At 41.9% G+C, this 23,826-nt stretch overlaps 2 protein-coding genes across 2 annotated transcripts in view; one reads left to right on the plus strand and one right to left on the minus strand.

Annotated features, from left to right (window-relative positions):
* ahcy (adenosylhomocysteinase) overlaps positions 1–5,613 on the plus strand; it is a 70,711-nt gene extending 65,098 nt beyond the window's left edge. The window contains exon 9 of the mRNA XM_048550495.1: positions 5,253–5,613. Coding sequence (XP_048406452.1) covers positions 5,253–5,384 — 132 coding nt within the window. The 3' untranslated portion in view covers positions 5,385–5,613. The remainder of the gene's footprint in view (positions 1–5,252) is intronic.
* Positions 5,614–10,956: 5,343 nt separating this feature from the next.
* The window catches only part of fer1l4 (fer-1 like family member 4), a 253,912-nt gene continuing 241,042 nt past the window's right edge, over positions 10,957–23,826 (minus strand). Inside the window, exons 43-45 of the mRNA XM_059652665.1 lie at positions 19,308–19,582; positions 17,340–17,440; positions 10,957–14,919 (exon numbers count right to left, since the gene is read on the minus strand). Coding sequence (XP_059508648.1) covers positions 14,739–14,919; positions 17,340–17,440; positions 19,308–19,582 — 557 coding nt within the window. The 3' untranslated portion in view covers positions 10,957–14,738. The remainder of the gene's footprint in view (positions 14,920–17,339; positions 17,441–19,307; positions 19,583–23,826) is intronic.

The following is a 23,826-nucleotide window of genomic DNA, read 5'->3' on the forward strand; positions in this document are numbered from 1 at the left end:
TATACAGCATTCGCTGTACCCGTTGTGGCCTCATACATCGGGGAAACCAAGTGGAGGCTTGGGGACCACTTTGCAGAACACCTACGCTCGGTTTGCAATTAACAACTGCACCTCCCAGTCGCGAACCATTTCAACTCCTCCTCCCATTCCATAGATGACATGTCCATCCTGGGCCTCCTGCAGTGCCATAATGATGCCATGGGTAAGTTGCAGGAACAGCAATTCATATTCTGCTTGGGTACCCTGCAGCCCAATGGTATCAATGTGGATTTCACCAGCTTAAAAATCTCCCCTCCCCCCACTGCATCCCAAAATCAGCCCAGCTTGTCCCCGCCTCCCTAACCTGTTCTTCCTCTCACCATTCCCTCCTCCCACCTCAAGCCGTGCCTCCATTTTCTACCTACTAACCTCATCCTGCCGCCTTGACCTGTCCATCATCCCCGGACCTCTCCCCACCCATACTCTCTTCTCCACCTATCTTCTCTATCCATCTTTGGTCTGCCTCCCCCTCTCTCCCTATTTATTTCAGAAGCCTCTCCCTATCCCCCTTTTCTGATGAAGGGTCTAGGCCTGAAACGTCAGCTTTTGTGCTCCTAAGATACTGCTTGGCCTGTGTCCATCCAGCTCCACGCTCTGTTGTCTAGGCTCTACCAGACATTGGTTTGGCCACTTTTGGAATACTGTGTGCAATTCTGGCCTCCCTGCTATAGGAAAGAAGTTGTGAAACCTGAAGGGAGTTCAGAAAAGATTTACAAGGATATTGCCAGTGTTTGAGCTATAGTGAGAGACTGAATAGGCTGGGGCTGTTTTCACTGGAGTGTCAGAAGCTCAGGGTTGACCTTATAAAAGCTTACAAATCATGAGGGGCATGGTAGGGTAAATAGACAAGTTTTTGCCATGGCGTTCGGGGGAGCAAGACTAGAGGGGCATAGGGTTAAGGTGAGCTGGGAAAAATTTAAAAAGGACCTAATGGGCAACTTTTTAAACGTAGGAGGTGGCGCCTGTATGCAATGAGCTGCCAGAGGAAGTGGTGGAGGCTGGTACAATTACAACACTTAAAAGGCATTTGGATGGGTATATAAATAGTAATGGTTTCAAGGAGTATGGGCCAAATGCTAGCAAATGGGACTAGATTAATTTAGGATATTTGGTTGGCATGGATGAGTTGGACTGAAGGATCTGTTTCCATATTTCCTATGACTATGTTCCTCAGTTATCTCGGGCGTTTCATGTGCAGTGAACATTTAGAGTTCTCTATAAATATAGACGTATGGGCAAAAATAATGAACAGCAGGCTCTGAAAACAGCAACTGATTGAGGCAGAATGGTTGAATAGCACCGTGGGATCCTTAGCATCCTCTGGTCCAATGACAGGAAAGTGTGAAGTCACTTTGCAGCTTAACTACAAGTCAAAAAAAAATCTACATTTCAGACTTGTACGGAAATTTTGCTAACATTCCACCTTGTGCCAGGTTTTTGAGGGAGCAATTCAACTACTCGTATTTAAATAAAAGCTTTCTAAATCACCCTTGATTGAATGGCCCAGTCATAATCGTTAGCTTGTGTCTCCCTATCTGGATGTTGCAGCCAGAAAAAATTGCAACTCACCAACTACTTTAAAAGTCCTTTAAATTATTTTGTTCTTTCACAGATGTGTGTGTTAGCGGCTGGGCCGATGATATACAACTTGTCCTCGTAATTCGACCTTTCCAGCACAGATTACTGAAGTTAATCAGTATTGCTCTCCCCCCAGCTTGAAGATATTCTTGCTGAAGTGTGGTGCCCAGAACAGATCCAGGGTCAAAATAACTTTTTCTTTTGAAGGCTCCTTTCTGATTTTCAGGGGCTACTTTTGGGGTTTTGTGGGATTCTATTTATTTCCATGAAGTGGCATTTTTGGATAATGCAAGCACATAATAACATTAGCTTCAGTTTTTAAGTTGACATGTACAAATCCTAAAATCTACATGTTCAGACTTAGACAAATTTAGCAATTTCCTTGATCCACTGAGCAGAAAGGCACAACGCAATGGAAGCATTCATTTCAAGAAAACACTATATTCAAATAGGCACAAGATGACAGGCATAAATTAACAAATTATCTTGAAATAACTAATGCAAACATCTAAATTTTGGGGAAAAAAATGGCAGTCATAGCTGTGCAACATTTGGGTGAGCAGGGTCTTGTGCCCTGATATCAAGCGCTGTCATTAACCTCACCTTTGGATTTCAGCTCCTTTGTCCATGTTTGAACCAAGGCTGTAATGAGGTCAGGAGTTGAGTGGATATAGCAGAACCCACACTGGGCATCACTGATCAGGTTATTTCTGAGCAGGCGCTGCTTGATAGCACAGTTGATGACACCTTCCATCAATTTCCTGATGATCAAGAGTAGACTGATGGGGCGGTGATTGGCCAAATTGGATTTGTCCTAATGGTTTGTGCACAGGACATACCTGGGAAATTTTCCACATTGTCAAATAGATGCCAGTGTTGTAACTGTACTGGAAAAACTTGGCTACAGGAGCAGCAAGTTCTGGAGCATAAATCTTCAGTACTATTGCCAGAATGTTGTTAGGCCCTGGGTGAACTGAACTGGCTGAGGATTGGTATGTGTAATGTTGGGGACCACTGGAAGAGGCTGAGATGGATAAGCTCCTTGACACTTCTGGCTGAAGATGATAAACTCTAACTCAGGCAACATCCTGGTGAAACTGTTTTGCACCTTCTCCGAAGCCTCCACATGTCGTGTGGAGACCAGAACTGCACACTCCTCCAAATATGGCTGAACTAAAGTTTGATGCAGCTGCAATGTGACTTGACAACCTTTGTACTCAATGCCCCTACCGATGAAGGTAACAACTTCATTACCATCTTATGTTACCTTTTTCGGTCAGAGCATTGAGTATAGGAGTTGGGATGTCATGTTGTGGCTTATAGGAAAGATGTTATGAAACTTGAAAAGCTTCAAAAAGTTTTACAACGATGTTTGCTATGGTTGGAGGATTTGAGCTACAGAGAGAGGCTGAATAGGGTGGAGTTATTTTCCCTAGAGCACTGAAGCCTGAGGGGTGACCTTATAGATGTTTATAAAATCATGAGGGGCATAGATCGGGTGAATAGCTAAAGACTTTTCCCCAGATTAGCGGAATCCAAAACTAGAGGGCATAGGGTTTAAGGTGAGAGGGGCAAGATTTAAAAGGGACCTGAGGGGTAATTGCTTCACACAGAGTAGTGTGTGTATGCAATGAGCTGCCAGGTGGTGGAGGCTGATACAATTACAATGTTTAAAAGGCACCTGGAAGGGTTTATGAGTAGGAAGAATTTAGAGGGATATTGGCCAAATGCTGGCAAAAAATGGGCTGGATTAATTTAGGATATCTGGTCAGCATGGACAAGTTGGTCCAAAGAGATTATTTCTATACTGTACATCTTTATGACTCTAATGTTGCCATTTTCAGGGAGCAAAGGTGATCTGTCTGTATATCAGTACTCATAAGCGCCCTTCCATTTACTGTACACTTTCCTCTTACATTTGACCTCCCAAAATGCATCATCAAACACTTGTCTAGATTAAACTCCTTCTGCCATTTCACTGCCCACTGATATCCTGCTGCATCCTTTGATAGCCTTCCTAATTAGCCACAACCCAAAAATTTTTGTAAGCTGCAATCTTAGTAAACAGATCACAGACACGATCGTCCAGTCTTGCATATATGTAAATGCTAGTCCACCAATGACAAACAGGTCCCAGCACTGGTCCTTGCGAAACAGCATTGGTCACAGGCCTCAAGTCATAAAACCACCCCTCCACAACTACCCTCCATCTTGTATGATTGATACAATTTTGTCCCCATGTGACTTAATCTTCTGGATCAGCCTACCATAAGTTACCTTGTAAAGTACTTTAGTCCATGTAGACAACATCCACTGCCCTATCCTCATCAAACATATTCATCACTTCCTCAAAAAACTCCATCAAATTTGTGGGACACAGCCCCAATTCCACCCACACACAAAGCCATGTTGACTATTCCTAATAAGTTCATTCTTTTCGAGATGTGATCATGTCCTTTCGAATCCTTTTCAGTAATTTCCCCACTACTGATGTAATTCTCTCCAACCTATAATTTCTTGGAGTACCCTGTTGCCCTCCTGAAAGGAGCAACTTTGGGCAAATCTCAGAACAACACTTGCTTCCATAATATTGTGCTCTGCCTTTCTAAAGTTATTAAAATCTGATCGTCACACAAGCAATCAACAGACCATTTTTTTCATTAACTTTCATTGTTAAATTATATCTGTCCAAACCTTCCTCAGTCTTCAAATCATTAGGCTCCTATTCCAGTTTTACGTCTTGCTTAGTCCAAGTGCTCAGTCCATACCTTCCTCTTTAGTAAATTGGTATCTTATGTCCACATTGCTCATTCTTTCACTAGCCATCAGCAATACCCTCATCAGACCTCAAATCTAAATATTAGCTATTTAAACAGAGTTCTTGCCCACACTTTCAGTGGAAGCTTTAATTGTTAGCCATATATACCGTAAAATTCACATCCCAGTAATTACTCACTATGATCTTGATACAACAAATAAAACTCAATTTACAAACATCATCTGTTCTCTTACTCCATTAGCTCTTAGACATTCCTTCAGACCATAATAGATAACAGCAATCATCCTAAATATTGTTTTTATGGAGTCATGAGAGTAGACTTAAATCATTCCATGTTTGTCGATAACACTGTCTCTGTGCTTTGAGTTTTTTTATATTCATTCATTGGTTGTGGGTGTGTCCCCTGCCTATAAACTGCCTTTTACTTAATTATCACCTCAAAAATTCAGATAGGTTTTTTGTACTTGATCCATAGTGGATCTCTTTGATCAGCTCACGTTTTGGCCAATTGTTTAGTCTCTAGTTCCCGAGTAAATTTCTGGTAACATCACTACAACTGACATTAGATTAATAGGATTGGAATTTCTTGAGTTGTGTCTTATGCTCTTTAAACATTGTCACTCTTCTGATTGAGGCCACACTTCATGAATTGACATTTTTGAAACATCACAATTCTTGGTCCTACTCCTGATCTTCACTCTTATTACTTCCAACACTCAAAATAGATTTATGACCATGTGACAGTTGGATACAATGTTTGCTCCTGAAACAACCATTTTTCTTTTATAAAGCTCTTTCTAAAATATTGCACTGGCTGTGACGTCTTAACGTGTTGCATTTTATTGTTTATTTCCAGCTGGATGAGGCTGTGGCAGCTGCGCACTTAGAGAAACTGGGAGTGAAATTAACCAAACTAACGTCAGATCAGGCATCTTACCTTGGAATTCCTCAAGATGGACCCTTTAAACCAGACCATTACAGATACTAAACATTCTGCTGAATTCAATGAAAACCAAAGTGCAGCAACATTCCTCTGAAGGGTTTGATTTGTTGTAATCTATAGTGGATCTTCATAATGATCAAATGCTTACAAAGTCCCAGGAAAACGTATTGTGCTGCTCTTAAGCAATTGTGATAATTTAATCACCAAAGCATCTTAATTTTGTATCTATATTGATATTGAAATTAAATAAATTTCTGCAGAATTTTATGAATTATATCAGTTTGGAAAAATAGGGTTGATCAAGTAATTGGGTAGGACACTTCGATATAAACATTTAAAGATAACTTTTCATGTGGGAATTAATCATGAAAGACTCAGTTGCCACTAGTAGGGAAAGATAACCTGAAAGAGGGCATGGATGTGGTGCACATTCTATTAAGTAAGTACTAAGCACAGACAGCAAAAAGGTATCAGTGATAGTTTAATCACTGAAATGAAGGCCTGGAAAGTAGCATGATAACATTATCCATGGTCATGAAAATATGTTGACTATAAGAGGAATAATGCAATCATCGAAGTGTTAAGAGACAGCAAAGAGCCTTATCACATATATACCATTAGAAACCAATTAGACATCACTAGGACAAATGAAATCTAATTACTTTAATAATGGCTCATTTCAAAATGGTAAGAATGATATGAAAGGAGAATAAACCATCAGGCAAATTAACTGGATAGAAACTCAGCTCCATACAGGAATCTTCACTATTTAAGGAAAGGTATTAAATGATAGACCATCACATGAAGAGATGGGTCATTGTGGACTCAATGGACCAAATGGCCACTTTCTATACTGTAGGTATTCTGTGAGTAGGCAATTCAGACCCTCAAGCCTGCCGTGAGATTCTGTAAAATCATAGCTGATCTGCCCTAGGCCTCATCTCTTTGTGCCACTCCTCGTAGCTCATAATTGTTCTGGTTCAATAATCTACTAACCTCCTGTTTAAATACTACTGTTCAACTTCTATAAAACACTGGGACGTTCAGTATCCCTGAGAGAAATTCCTTTACATAGTGTTACAGAGTAAGGGGATGCTCTTTTAAAACTATGTCCCCTAGTTTAAGATCCTCCCACGAGTGCAACCATCGTCGCAACATATACCCTGCCAGACCGCTCAAGACCTTCTGTTTATGCTAATTTCAGTAAGTATATCACAGTCCTTCTCTCTGCTTTCTGTATCCACCATTGTCTCTCACTAATGAACACCAACACACAGTATTCACTTTGAACCACAGGATGTAGGTAGGATCCTATGTTCAAATTATCATTGTTAGTCCCTATTGGGCCCTACTGTTTCCGTAGTTATCCTTTTACCTTTAGTGTACTTGTAAAATGACTTACTTAGGATTTTCCTTTATTTTGCCTCCCATTGTACTTTCATGCATCCTTTTTGTTCTAATTTTCTTTCTAAGCTTCCCCTTATGCATTTTATACTCCTCTACAGCTTCTTCTTTGAGCCTTTGGTATCTGCCATAAGCCTCCTTTTTTGACTCTTGATCCAGACCTATACATCCCTTGATCTTCCTAGTTTGCTGGGTTTGTTGATACAGCTTTACCTAAAGGTATCTGCTGTCAGTCCATTTTGGCCAAATCATATCTAATCTTGGTAAAATCAACCTTCCTGTTCTTAGAACTTTGTGAATTCAGACCCGTCTTTCTCAGTGAAATCTAATAGAGCAAAGTATCAGACCCCCTCACCATATTATCCCTTACTGCTGAAGCACTGCTTTTCATGCTCTCAATTTGAACACCGTTCTGTACCATGGTCACTTGGCTTATCCACCCTGCAGTTCCTAGTCTCATCCAGACAAGCTGAAAGAACCTCTGACCCATTGGACAGTTGCCAAAGGCGGAGGCGCCTGCACTCCTGTTCCCCCTTAGCTGCAAAAAGAGAGATAACAAGATGTAGAGCTGGATGAACACAGCAGGCCAAGCAGCATCAGAGGAGCAGGAAGGCTGACATTTCGGGCCTAGACCCATAGAACATAGAACAGTACAGCACAGAACAGGCCCTTCAGCCCATGATGTTGTGCCGACCATTGATCCTCATGTATGCACCCTCAAATTTCTGTGGCCATATGCATGTCCGGCAGTCTCTTAAATGTCCCCAATGACCTTGCTTCCACAACTGCTGCTGGCAACGCATTCCATGCTCTCACAACTCTGTGTAAAGAACCCGCCTCTGACATCCCCTCTTATACTTTCGTCCAACCAGCTTAAAACTATGACCCCTCGTGTTAGCCATGTCTGCCCTGGGAAATAGTCTCTGGCTATCAACTTTATCTATGCCTCTCATTATCTTGTATACCTCAATTAGGTCCACATCCCCCCTCCTTTTCTCCAATGAAAAAAAGTCTGAGCTCAGTCAACCTCTCTTCATAAGATAAGCCCTCCAGTCCAGCAACATCCTGGTAAACCTCCTCTGAACCCTCTCCAAAGCATCCACATCTTTCCTATAATAGGACGACCAGAACTGGACACAGGATTCCAAGTGCGGTCTAACCAAAGTTTTATAGAGCTGCAACAAGATCTCACAACTCTTAAGCTCAATCCCCCTAATGAAAGCCAAAACACCATATGCTTTCTTAACAACCCTGTCCACTTGGGTGGCCATTTTAAGGGATCTATGTATCTGCATACCAAGACCCCTCTGTTCCTCCACACTGCCAAGAATCCTATCCTTAATCCTGTACTCAGCCTTCAAATTCGACCTTCCAAAATGCATCACCTCGCATTTATCCAGGTTGAACTCCATCTGCCACCTCTCAGCCCATCTCTGCATCCTGTCAATGTCCCGCTGCAGCCTACAACAGCCCTCTATACTGTCAACGACACCTCCAACCTTTGTGTCGTCTGCAAACTTGCTGACCCATCCTTCAATTCCCTCGTCCAAGTCATTAATAAAAATTACAAACAGTAGAGGCCCAAGGACAGAGCTCTGTGGAACACCGCTCACCACTGACTTCCAGGCAGAATATTTTCCTTCTACTACCACTCGCTGTCTTCTGTTGGCCACCCAATTTTGTATCCAGACAGCTAACTTCCCCTGTATCCCATTCCTCCTGACCTTCTGAATGAGCCTACCATAGGGAACCTTATCAAATGCTTTGCTGAAGTCCATGTACACCACATCCACAGCTCGACCGTCATCAACTTTTCTAGTCACATCCTCAAAGAACTCGATAAGGTTTGTGAGGCATGACCTGCCCCTCTCAAAGCTGTGTTGACTGCAGTTAATCAAGCCATGCTCTTCCAGATGGTCATAAATCCTATCCCTCAGAATCCTTTCTAACACCTTGCAGACGACAGACGTGAGACTTACTGGTCTGTAATTGCCGGGGATTTCCCTATTTCCTTTCTTGAAGAGAGGAATTACATTTGCCTCTCTCCAGTCCTCAGGTACGACTCCAGTGGAGAGCGAGGATGCAAACATCTTCGCAAGTGGCGAAGCAATTGCATTTCTCGTTTCCCAAAGCAGCCGAGGACAAATCTGGTCCGGGCTTGGCAACTTGTCAATCTTAATGTTTGACAAAATTTTCAGCACATCAGCTTCCTCTATCTCTATCCATTCCAGCATGCACACCTGCTCTTTAAAGGTTTCATTCACTACAAAGTTTGTTTCTTTCGTAAAGACAGAAGCGAAAATCTCATTTAGGGCTTCCCCTCCCTCTTCAGACTCCACACACAAGTTCCCTATGCTATCCCTGATTGGCCCTACTCTTTCTTTGACCATTCTCTTATTCCTCACATAAGTGTAAAATGCCTCTGTGTTCTCCCTAATCCGTTCTGCCAAGCCTTTCTCTTGCCCCCTCCTGGCTCTCCTCCAACCATTTTTGAGCTCCTTCCTCGCCTGCCTGTAATCCTCTAGAGCTGAGCTTGACCCTAGCTTCCTCCACCTTATGTAAGCTACCTTCTTCCTTTTGACGAGGAGCCCCACCACTCTCATCATCCAAGGTTCCTTTATCTTACCCCTTGCCTGTCTCAAGGGACATATTTATTCATCACTCGCAACAACTGTTCCTTAAACAGTCTCCACATGTCTATAGTGCCTTTACCATGGAACAATTGCTCCCAGTCCATGCTTCCTAACTCATGTCTAATCGCATCATAGTTTCCTCTTCCCCAATTAAATATCCTCCCATTTTGCCTAATCCTCTCCTTCTCCATAGCTGTGTAGAATGTGAGGCAGTTATGGTCGCTATCACCAAAATGCGCTCCCACCACAAGATCTGATACCTGCCCTGGCTCGCTTCCAAGCACCAAGTCTGGAATGGCCTCTCCCCTCGTCGGCCTGTCAACGTACTGCGTTAGGAAACCCTCCTGAACACACCTTACAAAAACAGCTCCATTCAAATCTTCTGCTCGAAGGAAGTTCCAATCAATATTGGGAAAGTTAAAGTCACCCATTACAACAACCCTACTACGTCCACACTTTTCCAAAATCTTCCGACCTATGCTTTCTTCAATCTCCCTGCTGTTATTGGGGGGCCTGTAGTAAACCCCTAACGAGGTGACTACTCCCTTGCTGTTCCTAATTTCCACCCATACTGACTCAGTAGGCAGATCTTCCTCGACAATGGAAGCTTCTGTAGCTGTGATACCCTCTCTGATTAGTAGTGCTACACCCCCTCCTCTTTTTCCCCCCTCCCTATTCTTTTTAAATGTTCTAAACCCTGGAAGATCCAGCAACCATTCCTGCCCCTGAGAAACCCATGTCTCTGTTATGGCCACAACAACATAGCACCAGGTACTGATCCATGCTCTAAGTTCATCACTTTTATTCCTGATACTCCTTGCATTAAAGCAAACACACTTTAACTGATCCCTTGGTTCCTTCCCAGGAAAATCCTTCCCACTAGCTGGTCTACCTCTTGCTATTGCCTCACCTGCATCAACGCTCACCTCCGGTATACAGCTCAGGTTCCCACCCCTTGCCATACTAGTTTAAACCCTCTCGAACTACTCGAGCAAACCTTCCACCCAGGACATTGGTCCCCTTCCAGTTCAGATGCAACCCGTCCTTCTTGTACAGGTCCCACCTTCCCCAGAAGGCATCCCAATTATCTACATATCTGAAGCCCTCCCTCCTACACCAGCTGCGCAGCCACATGTTAAGCTGCGCCCGCTCCCTGTTCTTCGCCTCGCTATCTCGTGGCACCGGTAGTAAACGAGAGAACACCACTCTGTTCGTCCTGCTTTGCAGCTTCCATCCTAACTCCCTGAAATCACTTTTTATATCCTCAATCCTTTTTCTAGCTATATCATTAGTGCCAATATGTAACACACTTTCTGGCTGTTCGCCCTCCCCTTTCAGAACCTTATACACCCACTCGGAGACATCCCGGACCCTGGCACCAGGGAGGCAACATACCTTCCGGGAATCCCGATCCTGACCACAAAAATTGAGAAAAATTCGATCTGAAGAAGGGTCTAGGCCTGAAACGTCAGCATTCCTGTTCCTCTGATGCTGCTTGGCCTGCTGTGTTCATCCAGCTCCACACTTCTTTGTTATCTCAGATTCTCCAGCATGTGCAGTTCCTACTGTCTCTGAAACAACTTTAACCCCTTAGCTACATTCATATTTTTCTGTCCCTGATTACTATCAAATCAGAAGACCTTGTCCTGAGGGGTATGATCACCACCTCATGCAAAATATCCTTTCCCCCTTCTTGATGTGTTGGTGACTGCAGCTTGGCTTCCAGCTCAATGACTGAGTGAAAAATTTTTTAGCTATAAACAATACTGCAGATGTATTTGCATTGGATCACACTGATAGCCTTGATCTTCCACATGATGCAACTGTGACACACCACGTGTTCTGCCATCCCTACTGTATTTTAATTAACATTTATTTTAGTTTTTTTATTTATTTACCATAAAACCAGTTTCTGTACTATTTTAAACATTAGGTATAGACTGGACCTTAATCACTTCAAGGATACTGAGCAAATGAGGTTTATTTTCCCCTTTAGTAGTGAGAACATTATTTCATAGCTTTTCACATTAAATCGAAAAGAAAACATATTCTTCAAAATTTAAAACATATACCACCCTCCAGTGTGAAAATAGAAACTTATCCACTCCTCTGGACTTGGTTGTAAAAATTACGGCAAATAATAAGGAAGGCAAATGGTAGAATCTATTATAGCATGAGAATTAAAAGTAAGGCAGTCCCAATAAGGTAGATCCTAAGTTGTTTTCTCCAGCTAGTGAATCTAAAATGCAGACACAGCCTTAGCATCAGAAGTCAACCAGTTTGAGATGTGGCGAAATTTCTTCATTCAGAGATCAGCTCTCAAGTTCTCCACTGTCAGAGCATTGTGGATACTTCATTTTGGAGAATATTCAAGACTGAGATGAATAGATTTATGATCACTCAGTGACTTGAGGCACTCTGGGAACAACTAGGAACTCGACTTGAGGAAGATCAGTTGTGATCTTACTGAATGTCAGGGCACGATCAGAGGACCAGTCTGGTTCTGCTCCTATTTCTGACGGTACACAACTTGTGCGGTAGTTTGTAGCCTGTAAACCAGTTGCAGAGGGCAATTAGAATGCTATTTGCTGCAGAGTCCAAATGATTGGAAATTACTTGCACCTCTCACAAAACAGCATTTAATTCTGTGCTTAGTTCAGTTCCAGGAGTGAGTTGTTATTAAAGCATACAGAGCCTCCACTTTCAAGTATTTACCTTGACAATCCTGTCCTAAATCTCAAAAGCCTTAAATGAGTTATATCTGAATTGTATTATGCCATTTTGCACATATTTGATATAACTTGAGATAAATAACAGTTAAACATAAAATCAGCATAAAAGGTTTTTAACGAATGTATCTGATCAAATACATCTAAGTCTTTGCACTAGTAAAATGAATATATATGCTAGATATGAGACATGACATTACAACTTCCAACAAAATTCAGCAAATCGGATGAATACAGCTGTTCATAATTCAATACAGTTTATACTTAAAATATATTTTTAAAAATCTAACAATGCAGACCAAATTTACGAACTTCTGTGAAATATAAAAATCACCTCTGATCTGCCATATTGGAAAGAGCATTAATTTTTATTGGGTCAAGAAGTGTTTTTAGTGCCCTGAGCTACAATTGTTTTTGAATTTTATCTCAGTTATCACATCATTGTGTTGGATATTTTAAGGTCACAACTCCATGTTACACTCAAACAAAGCTTTTGCTGCTGTCTACAAAACTCTGTTTCATTTGCTTGTTGGAGAAAAATCAGCTGTTGCTCACATCACACTAAGCTGCCTCCAATTAATTATTCAAATACAAAGAAATCTTCAGTAGTAACTTTACAGATTGTGAACAAATACAGTGAGTGCTCAAACACAGTACTAATACCACACTTCACTGTTTTAATTCATGGTGTGTAAGAAAGAGTGAAGTACTTGGACTGGATTCAATCTCTTTAAAAGAATTTCAAATCATTGCACAGTAGTGAAACACAGAAAAGAGGAGGAGGAGGAGTAGGTCATTTGGCCCTTCAGCCCACCATCATTCATCATGACTGTAGAACTCAGAATGTTGTTCTAGCTTTATCTTTCTATCCTTTGATGCCTTCAGCCCTCAGAACCGTATCTAACTCCTTGAACACATTCAATGTTTTGGTCTCAACTGCTTTCTGTGATAGCAAATTCCAAAGGCTCACTCCTCTGGCTGAAGGAATTTCTCCTTATTTATGTCCTAAATGGTCTGCACTCAGCCTGAGACTGTGACCCTGGTTCTGGACACTCCAGTCATCAAGAACACCATTCCTCCATTCATTCTATTTCTCAGAATTTTACAGATTTCTATTTAAGACCCCCTCGTTCATTTTAATGTAGGCTTAATGCAGTGGAAAGTATTTTGCTCTTGATTTGAAAAAATATTGAGAGAATCAGAGCCCTTGATCTTATTCTTCATTCGTGATCAACCAAAGCTGAGTAATCTACCAGTTCCTTTCGATTATGCCCACAAAGATTTACGAGAAGAGCTTCACCTCTCTCTGTAGTGAGACAGTGCCAGAGTTAAACATTTGGCTTGCTATCCTTTTCAATGTCATTTTCATTTTCCACTGTTTCAACTGTTAAATTCCCATTCCAAGAGCATTGCTGTAGACAAGGCCCTGATCATGTAATGCTTGCTGCTAGATGACACCGGCATGCTATGACTGAGATATAACTGTTTCCCTGGTGCAGTGAATACAAAAAAAGGCAAAGACACATGAAAGGTTTCAGTCTCACTGCACTTGTCCACAATTTCCTGTGGATTCCAATATGTGTGGTAAACAGATGTCTGGAATGCACTAGAAGTAGATTGCAAATGCACCTGATATGATAACCTTCCTGGTATACAACTTTAATTCATGATATTAAAAACAGTTGGAAATTCAGGAAGAATTTGAACACAACTGCATTAGAGCTTGTTCTGGGATCTCTGCTGATGCTGGGAGGTATTGCCATCTGGAGGACTGTAAGGAAGATTCAAAATTTTTCCAGCTCTAGGATGTTAGTCTTTGAGCCTCCGGCAACTGCTGGAGGGATCCAAATATTAATGGACAAAGATTTGCTGTAGGCTCCTTACCTACCTATAGCCTTAAATTGAGGGGTGAAAGATATAGGACAGGTGTCAGAGGTAGTCTCTTTACTCCGAGAGTAGTAAGGGAATGGAATGCTTTGCCTGCAATGGTAGTAGATTCGCCAACTTTAGGTACATTTAAGTCATCATTGGATAAGCATATGGATGTACATGGAATAGTGTAGGTTAGATGGGCTTGAGATCGGTATGACAGGTCGGCACAACATCGAGGGCCGAACGGCCTGTACTGTGCTGTAATGTTCTATGTTCTATGTACCTTTCTGCAGACAATGTCCATAGTTGGGAACACTTTCCTATTGCATCAAAATGAACAGTTAAAGAACACTGACAGTAAATGCTTTCCTCAGCTTTCTTTACCCAATAGCCAGCCACTACATCTGTTATAACATTTGCAAAGAAAACCTCAACAAAAGGTAGTTCCAGTTGAAAGGTACAGCTATCCTAAAACAGCTGCTTAATACACACAGCCCAAAGGTTTCACTCCATTGGAGCTCTCACACCATTGCACTTGGTACCATGTCGTAGTTATTATTGTGTTGGATTTAATCACTCTGTTGCAGATGTCACCATATTCAATTTGTTGCTGTGTTGGAGTTGTCACCATGTTGATGGTACTGCTGCTTTGCTGGAGTTGATACTGTGTTGGTGTTATCACTATTTTAGTATTGTCGCCGTGTTGGAGCTGTCATTGTGAGGGTATTATCAATCTGCACGGGTTGTGTTTGATGAAAGTATCAGCCATTGATGATCTTCTCACTAATAAATTGTGGCATTGTGTAAAGGATGAGAAAGATAAAGAGAGCCAGGATGGCTATGACCAGCAGACCAATGATATACCACTTGTAGTTCTTCCAGATAAAGAAGACAAAGGATTTCAAAGGATTCATGAACCAGTTAAAGGATGTATTCGGTCGACTGGAAAATGAGAGAAAGACAAAACTTAGTTGAACTGTAGATACAATGTCAACGATTCATTTCATTTTACATAAACTACACAATATTCAGTTCATCACATTAGAAAAGACATATCCATTATATTGAGGAACAAAAGCAAAGTTGCTGGAAAAGCTCAGCAGGTCTGGCAGCATCTGTAGAGGAGAAAACAGTTAATGTTTTGGATCCGATGAGGAAGGGTCACCGGACCCAAAACGTTAACTCTGTTTTCTACTCCACAGATGCTGCCAGATATGCTGAGCTTTTCCAGCAACTTTGCTTTTGTTCCTGATTTACAGCATCTGCAGTTCTTTTGGTTTTTATCCATTATGTTGAGGTTCTGCTGAAGTGTCTACGAACTCCGACAGGGGGAAGGCAGTGGAATAGGCACAAAGTAGAAGAATCTAAGGTATAAGGTCCAATCAGATTAAATACCAAGATAGTGCAGAAGGTGGAGAAGACATGGGCAGGATATGCAAGGACCGGAAAGCATCTTAATGCAAGAAGTCTGACTGGTATGGTGGATAAACTTAAACAGTATTGATCCACATATGGGAATATGATATTGTCGCAATCACCGAGATATGATTCAGGGAAGGGCAGGACTGACAACATTGTATTATTGATAAAGGAAACCATTGATGCAGTAATGAAGGAGGACATCCTAGAAGGCTCATTTAATGAGGTGGTCTCGATACAGCTTAGAAATAAAAATGGGGTGATTACTTTTCTGGGATTATACTACAGGCCTCCCAACAGTCAGAGGAAGATAGAGGATGACAATGTAGGTGATCACAGAATAGTGTGAAAGAAACACAGTTATAGTTGTTAGGGGACTTCAGTATTGCTAATATTAACTAGGATCACCTTAATGTAAAAGAACTGGTAAGTGGATTTTTTAAAGTGCATCCAGGAGAGCCTTTTGTGTCAGTACACAGAGACTCCTATGAGAAATGGGGCGGCTACTTGCAGGTTAGTGTATATTTGGAAAGTGGGAGTCTTATAAGTAGTATAGTGAGATTTCAGGGCCAGCATGTTCCTCTAAGGGTGAAGGACCAGGGCAGTAAGTTCAGGGAACCCCAGAAGGTGAAGGGATATTGAAAGTTTGATAAAGAAAATGAAGGAAGTATGTTTTCAGGTACGGTGAATTAAAAACAGGGAGACCCTTCAAAAGCATTGTCATTTGCTTAAAAATGACGTGTCTAAGACTGGACAGCATAAGTAGTATAGAGAAGATCTGAGCAATTTTTTTTCACTCAGAGGATGGTAGAAATGTAGAACAACCTGAAAGGGTGGCAGAGGCTGTTACTCTTGCAGCATTCAAGAAACATCTGAATGAGTACCTAAAATGCGAGGGCAAAGAAAGCTATGAACCACGTGAGGGTAAATGGGATTAGTGAAGTTTATTGTTTATTGGTCAGCATCGTCATGGTGAGCCAAAAGGCCTGTTTCTTGCTGTATGAGTTTATGACTCTCTATGACTTGTTTCGCAACTTTGTTACACTCCTTTATGTTCACCTCCATCCGAAACAATGTCCCAAATAGCAAATACACTTTCTGCGCTACGTTTATACCAATGTTTCCTTTTCTACATTGTGATGAGAGAGACTGAGACCAGCACCATCATCCTCACTTTGACTTTCCTTGTTGGAACTGCCATATAATTCATCATAGGGAAGTAAGAAATAAAACATTTTAGATCAGAGGGGGGAAAAAAACAGTTCTTAGGCAGCATTGTGTGGGGGTGACAGGATTTGGCATCTGGCTGCAGAGCCAGTGGAGAGATGCACTGTCTCCTTTTTTTGAGAAGCCCAGCACAACTTGTCCCCCTCAGGCACCTGACAAGCTAGCAGCAGCAGGATATTCAATGGGATTAAGGATCCCAGCAGTGCCATTCCCATTCACTGAGAGCTGCCATCAAATCAGAGGCTAGTTGCTTTCTCTTATTACTCGTTGATTGAGGATGTGCCTAGCAAAGACCAGCAATGGGAGACACAGAGTTCTGCTGCAGAGGATGGGCAGGTAAGGAGGGTGTCAGCAACTAGTACAAGGAGTAGCTTGCAGTAGAGCCTCCCATTCCTGATGCTAAGACCCTCAAACAGGTGCTGGAAGTCAGCATAGTAAAGAGTTAGGATGTTGGCATATGGGTACTTAAGCTGCAGTGGTAGATCATACCTCTGGACCAGAAGACCTGGGTTGAAGTCTGATCTGCTCCAGAGGTACATAATGACACACCTGAACAGGCTAATTAGAAAATATCTAATGTCTTTTATGATTCTGCTTTAGAACAACTCATGAGAAGTCAGAGTGACAGAGTTGTACAGCAGAGAAGACAGCGCAAGATTCTGCCCACAGTCATTGTGGTTTCCCATTTGCAGCATGTGGCATCAATATTCACTTACTTGGGCTTCTCAAGTGGTTCTGGTTCCTTCCGTCCAAGGCCAACAGGGCGTTTTTCAGCTTCCTCTACAGTCAGCAAATGCATTTCAGCCTCTAATTTACCCTGTCACAAAGAAAAACAATAAGATTCATAAAGGACCCTATTTTATCTTTCAAAATTGTCTCCCTCATCTGTCCATGATATGACTGTAGTCTGCATTTTGTTGTCACAGTGGAAGAGGTAGCATGAGTCCTTGGTCCTGTCTGAGCCTGTCAGGGTGCATTTGACATCTGGAACTCAGCACACTCTCAGCCCTGCTCATCCATCCAGACAGGAGTGGAGCTTGATTGTAAAACTTGCTGACTCATAACCAAGAGTCTTTACCAGAGACACAAAAAAAACACAAAACAACATGAAAGTTTTGTAGCACGTCAGCTTTTGTGCTCCTGAGATGCTGCTTGGCCTGCTGTGTTCATCCAGCTTCACACTTTGTTATCTTGAAAATTTTGTAGGATGGAAGTAGATCCTTAAAGACATTACATAACTTTTCCAAAACCTTTTCTGTGTTTATAGAAATAGCAACATGTCAGAAAAGACCTGGCACCAAGTAACAGGAAAACATGAGTTATAAGCCACAAAGTTTATAGCTCCCCTGAAAATTGTGTGTGAGTGAGAGAGAAGGGCGGGGGCTGGTGTTGTGTGGGGTTCGTGGTGGAATGCAGAGTGTCTGCCAGGGGAAAGCTATAAAATTGCTCATCATGGAAAAGGATCATTGTCTAATGTCTACATATCATTTCTTGCCCCAACTGTAATCTCACTCTTGTTGGGGAGGTATTGAGTGGCTTGATTGCCCATGGGTCTAAGTGGTGAATGAATGAGAGAGCCTCATTAAGTGCTCAGCTCACTATATAAAATTTGGCAGACTGGTCACCAGGAAAAAGGCCCTCACCACAAAGATTTTACCCCCTGCCTCTCATCAGGGGCCTAACCATGTGACTGAGGCACGACTCCAGATTCCCTCTAGTACTCACCACAGTCCCGGTAGTGGCCACAGCTCCCTGTGACACTGCTTTGACATAAACACTGACAACCATTTGGGTGGATGTCAGTACCCTACAGTGACACATTCATCAATGGGGATGAAGGAAGGCCCTCCTGAAATCAATTAATACCTGACAGCTGTTAAATGACTGTGGCATAAGCCAGCCAATCAGAAGCAGGCTCACTCCAACCTTTGCCCTGGAGGGAGGAGATTCTGCTCCAAGTGGAATATTCAGCCCAGAAAGACATGACCACTCAGAAGGATGTTATTCAGGTCCCTTTGAAAGCAATAATGTATAATGGTTGCAGAATGAGGGTGCCTAATCGGCAACAAGTGGAGAGATCAGGTCGCCTACTACTACAGGATTTAATACAGGATTTCAATTTTCACCCCTAATTCTCTCCTCTACTGAAGGAACTGATCCAGACCGGGGTACAATTTCATAGGCATCCATTCACATCAGGGTACCCTTCCCATTGCACAGGACAACATTACAGTGCTTTTCTCTCGGTGGCTCGGTGGCTCAGTGGTTAGCACTGCTGCCTCACAATGCCAGGGACATTCCACCCTCAGGCAACTGTCTGTGTGGAGTTTGCACATTCTCCCCGTGTCTGCATGGGTTTCCTCCGGGTGGTCCGGTTTCCTCCCACAGTCCAAAGATGTGCAGGTCAGGTGGATTGGACATGCTAAATTGCCTGTAGTGTTCAGGGATGTTTAAGTTAGGGAGATGGGTCTGGATGGGATGTTCTAAGGGTCAGTGTGGATTTATTGGGCCAATGGGCCTGTTTCAAAACCGTAGGGATTCTATGGTCTATGGTCTTTGAACTGAATAATGCTGGGTAGTGTTCCCAGTTGGAACTCAGAGGTAAGGAAACAATTTACTAATGCAGGACGCCCACAATCTCAGGCATGTCTCAGTTTGAGAAATCGTAAGAATCAGCATCTCACCCGAAGGATGTAAGTGTTGTTAGAATTGTCAGTAAACTCAACATCTTCAATATTAACTTTCTTCTTTTTCTTCTTTTTCTTCTTTTTTTTGCTTTCTTCCTCTTCCTCCTCATCTTCTACCTCTTTCACTTTGATCAATGGCCACCATCCTCTCATCCGTTTACTTCTTATGATGGAAGTGCGTGGACCTGCTTTTTCTTTTGCCATCTTGATGGTACATTGTTTTGCTGTCTTTGCTCCTCGGACCATATCATACAGCTTCAATTCAATAGAACCTAGCATTGCAGAAAAGAATTACTTATACAGTCTGTAAATGGTTCACCTCTTACCACAATTACACGAATGTCTTCTACACAGTTATCATTAGCAAAATCATGCAACTGAGAAATTGGTTTTGAGTAGATTTATTTGTATTTTCAAAATAAAAATTAAACTTTGGGAGACTATATTCTTTGAATGAACTGAACTCTGTGGTCAGTTTTCAAGCTTCATTGCCTGAAATCAACTCAGGCAGGTTTTCATGATCAGAGATAAAAGGCAGTTGTTATGACTGCAAATTGGATTGAAGCCAAATTTTGAAAACACAAATCTAGTTGAATAGGATTTCAATACTTCCTTTGATGTTTTCTGTTTTCATTGACAGAAATGTTTCCCTGTGTAATGAGAGCATTGGGCCCACTGTATCTGCATTGATCATCCACATGAGCATTATGACCGTGCCATTTTCCTGGCTTTTCCCCCAACCCTGCAAATTGTTTCCATTCAAATAATTACATATTGCTTTCTTAAAGGCTTCAATGAATGTTCTCTACACTTCTAGTCAGTGCATTCTAGACCATAACTATTTGTTGCACAAAGGAGTTTTTTATCCTCACATTGCATTTGCTTCTTTTGCATGTCACTATTAATAAAGTCTGGGAAACTCAACCTACTACATTCAATGAAATATGTGCATGTACATCTGGGTATACTGCAGACAGCTGTCCTGGCTTATTTATTAAATGTAAATAAGGATGAGAGAGACAGATTTTTAATCAATAAGGGAATGAAGGTTAGAATCATAGAGGTCTACAGTATCCAAAATGACCCTTCAGCCCATTGGGTCTGTGCAAGTCAAGAACGAGCACCTAACTATTCTAATCACATTTCCCAGCAGTTTGCTTATAGCCTTATATACCAAGGCATCACAAATGATACAAACATTTCTGCCTCTAACACTGTTCTAGATACCCACCATCCTCTGGGTGAAATTTTTTATGGTAAAAAGGCAGGAAAGTTTTGTTGAGCTTGATCACATCAGCCATAATCTCATTGAATACCAGAGCAAACTCAATGGACTGAATGGCCTTCTTCTGCTCTTGCATCTTCTCACCCAAGTGCTCCAGCACAACCTTTAGTATCCTTTCGTCTACATTGTTTTGGATGATATCCCCTCATTTCTAACATGATGTCCCCTCATACTTCACCACATTGAACTTCATTTGGCACCTATCTGTCTATTCCAACAAGATGTCGATATCCTTTTTCAGTACCACACTGTTCTCATCATAGTTTGCCATGTTTCCAGGTTTTATATCTTACACAAGTTTTAAAACTGCTACTTGTTCAAACTAAGACAACAAAGTGTGGAGCTGGATGAACACAGCAGGCCAAGCAGCATCTCAGGAGCACAAGGAACTTTTGTGGAGCTTGGCCTGCTGTGTTCATCCAACTCCACGCATTGTTGTCTTGGATTCTCCAGCATCTGCAGTTCCCATTATCTCTGATACTTGTTCAAACTATTTGCATTTGTGATTTTTCTTATTTAGTTTCTGTTTGCAATGACTTTCGTTGCATTTATGTTTATGATTTCACTATTTGAGTTTCCATTTCACTATTTGCACAACTCTCTGAGCCTTCATTGAGGTGGTCTGAGGTAGACTGATTCTATCACAGTCTGTGTGTTAATCCATATTTACCTCATGCTAATTCTGGATGTTAGTATATACATATGTAGTGAACATATATTGAAGATATAGTTCTTTGAGAAGGTGACCAAACAGGTAGATGAGAGTAAACCAGTTGATGTGGTGTATATGGATTTCAGAAAGGCGTTCGATAAGGTTCCCCACAAAGGCTATTGTACAAAATGCAGAGGAATGGAATTGTGGGAGACATAGCAGTTTGGATCGGAAATTGGCTTGCTGAAAGAAGACAGAGGGTGGTAGTTGATGGGAAATGTTCATTCTGGAGACCAGTTACTAGTGGTGTACTGCAAGGGTCGGTGTTGGGTCCACTGCTGGTTGTCATTTTTATAAATGACCTGGATGAGGGCGTAGAAGAATGGGTTAGTAAATTTGCAGACGACACTAAGGTCGGTAGAGTTGTGGATAGCGACGAAGGATGCTGTAGGTTGCAGAGAGAAATAGATAAGCTGCAGAGCTGGGCTGAGGGGTGGCAAATGGAGTTTAATGTAGACAAATGTGAGGTGATGCACTTTGGTAGGAGTAACCAGAAGGCAAAGTACGGGGCTAATGGTAAGATTCTTAGTAGTGTAGATGAGCAGAGACATTTCGGTGTCCATGTACACAGATCCTTGAAAGTTGCCACCCAGGTTGACAGGGCTGTTAAGAAGGCATACAGTGTTTTAGCTTTTATTAATAGAGGGATTGAGTTCCGGAACCAAGAGGTTATGGCGAAGCTGTACAAAACTCTGGTGCGGCCGCACTTGGAGTATTGTGTACAGTTCTGGTCACCGCATTATAAGAAGGATGTGGAAGCTTTGGAAAGGGTGCAGAGGAGGTTTACTAGGATGTTGCCTGGTATGGAGGGAAGGTCTTACGAGGAAAGGCTGAGGGACTTGAGGCTGTTTTCATTCGAGAGAAGAAGGTTGACAGGTGACTTAATTGAAACATATAAAATAATCAAAGGGTTAGATAGGGTGGATAGGGAGAGCCTTTTCCCTAGGATGGTGACGGCGAGCACGAGGGGGCATAGCTTTAAATTGAGGGGTGAAAGATATAGGACAGATGTCAGAGGTAGTTTCTTTACTCAGAGCATAGTAAGGGAATGGAACGCTTTGCCTGCAACGGTAGTAGATTCACCAACTTTAGGTACATTTAAGTCGTCACTGGATAAGCATATGGATGTACATGGAATAGTGTAGGTTAGATGGGCTTAAGATCGGTATGACAGGTCGGCACAACATCGAGGGCCGAAGGGCCTGTAATGTGCTGTAATGTTCTATGTTCTATTTCTATTTCTATTGCTTTACTTTCCTAACCTTGTGCAATGAAGTTTATTCTGCTTTGGAAAAACATGTGATCTCATGGCTGTATTCAATTTGTAAGCAACTGGGATTTCAAACTTTGATTACTTTAAACAAAATAATTACTGTGGCATGACCAAATGATAAAATTGGTATATCAGTATCATCTCGGTTAAAATGCTATAGAAAAGGGTTATTGTTCCTCTGAATGAGATTTCTTTTTCATCCTTTCACTGTAGCATTTTTAAATACACTGGGGGTATAGCTCAGTGGTACAGCATTTGATTGCAGGTCAAGAGGTTTCCCAGCCGAAATCTGGGTACTCCCTTTGTTTATAGACATCTTGACTTAACTTGAGATAGTAAGAACTGCAGATGCTGGAGTCAGAGATAACACAGTGTGGATCTGGAGGAACACAGCAGGCCAGGCAGCATCAAAGGAGCAGGAAAGCTGATGTCCTGACCCAAAATGTCAGCTTTCCTGCTCCTCTGATGCTGCCTGGCCTGCTGTGTTGACTTAACTTGAGCTTTGTTTAAAAATTTGGGGTAACACGAGGGCCAGTGGTTAGCACTGCTGCCTCACAATGCCAGGGCCCTGAGTTCAATTCCACTCTTGGGCAACTGTCTGTGTGGAGTTTGTACATGCTCCCTGTGTCTTTGTCGGTTTCCACCCAGTGCTCTGGTTTCCTCCCACAGTCCAAAGATGTACAGGCTAGGTGGATTAGCCATGCTAAATTGCCCGTAGTGTTCAGGGATATGTAGGTTCGGTGCATTATCCATGGGAAATGCAGAGTTACAGGGATGGGTCTGGGTGGAATTCTCTTTGGAGGGTCAGTGTCGGCTTGTTGGACTGAATGGCCTGTTTCCACACTGTAGGGATTCTATGATACTTTTATATTTCCCTCCTCAAAATATTTAACCCTTCTGTTTTAAAAGTAGTTACAATTCTGCAATTTGCAGTTTCAAAAATACTCCAAAAATGTAATTATTGCCAAAGCTGTTTTAATGATTTTAAAGCTCTTAAGATAGTGATAGGATGGGACTTAGCATAGATTTATGAAGGGGAGGATGGGCTTGACAAATCTGTTGGTATTTTTGAGGATGTAACCAGGAGAAAGAATAAGAAAAAGTCAGTGGACGTGATTTATTTGAATTTTCAGAAGTGTCACAATAAAATCCCATACAAAGATTAGTATGCAAAAAATTAAGGAGCATGGGTTGAAGGTCATGTACAGAAATGGATAAAAAAATGTGATGGTAAACAGGAAGCAAA

The sequence above is a fragment of the Stegostoma tigrinum genome, chromosome 19 (assembly GCF_030684315.1).
Source record: "Stegostoma tigrinum isolate sSteTig4 chromosome 19, sSteTig4.hap1, whole genome shotgun sequence".
Taxonomy (NCBI): Eukaryota; Metazoa; Chordata; class Chondrichthyes; order Orectolobiformes; family Stegostomatidae; genus Stegostoma; species Stegostoma tigrinum.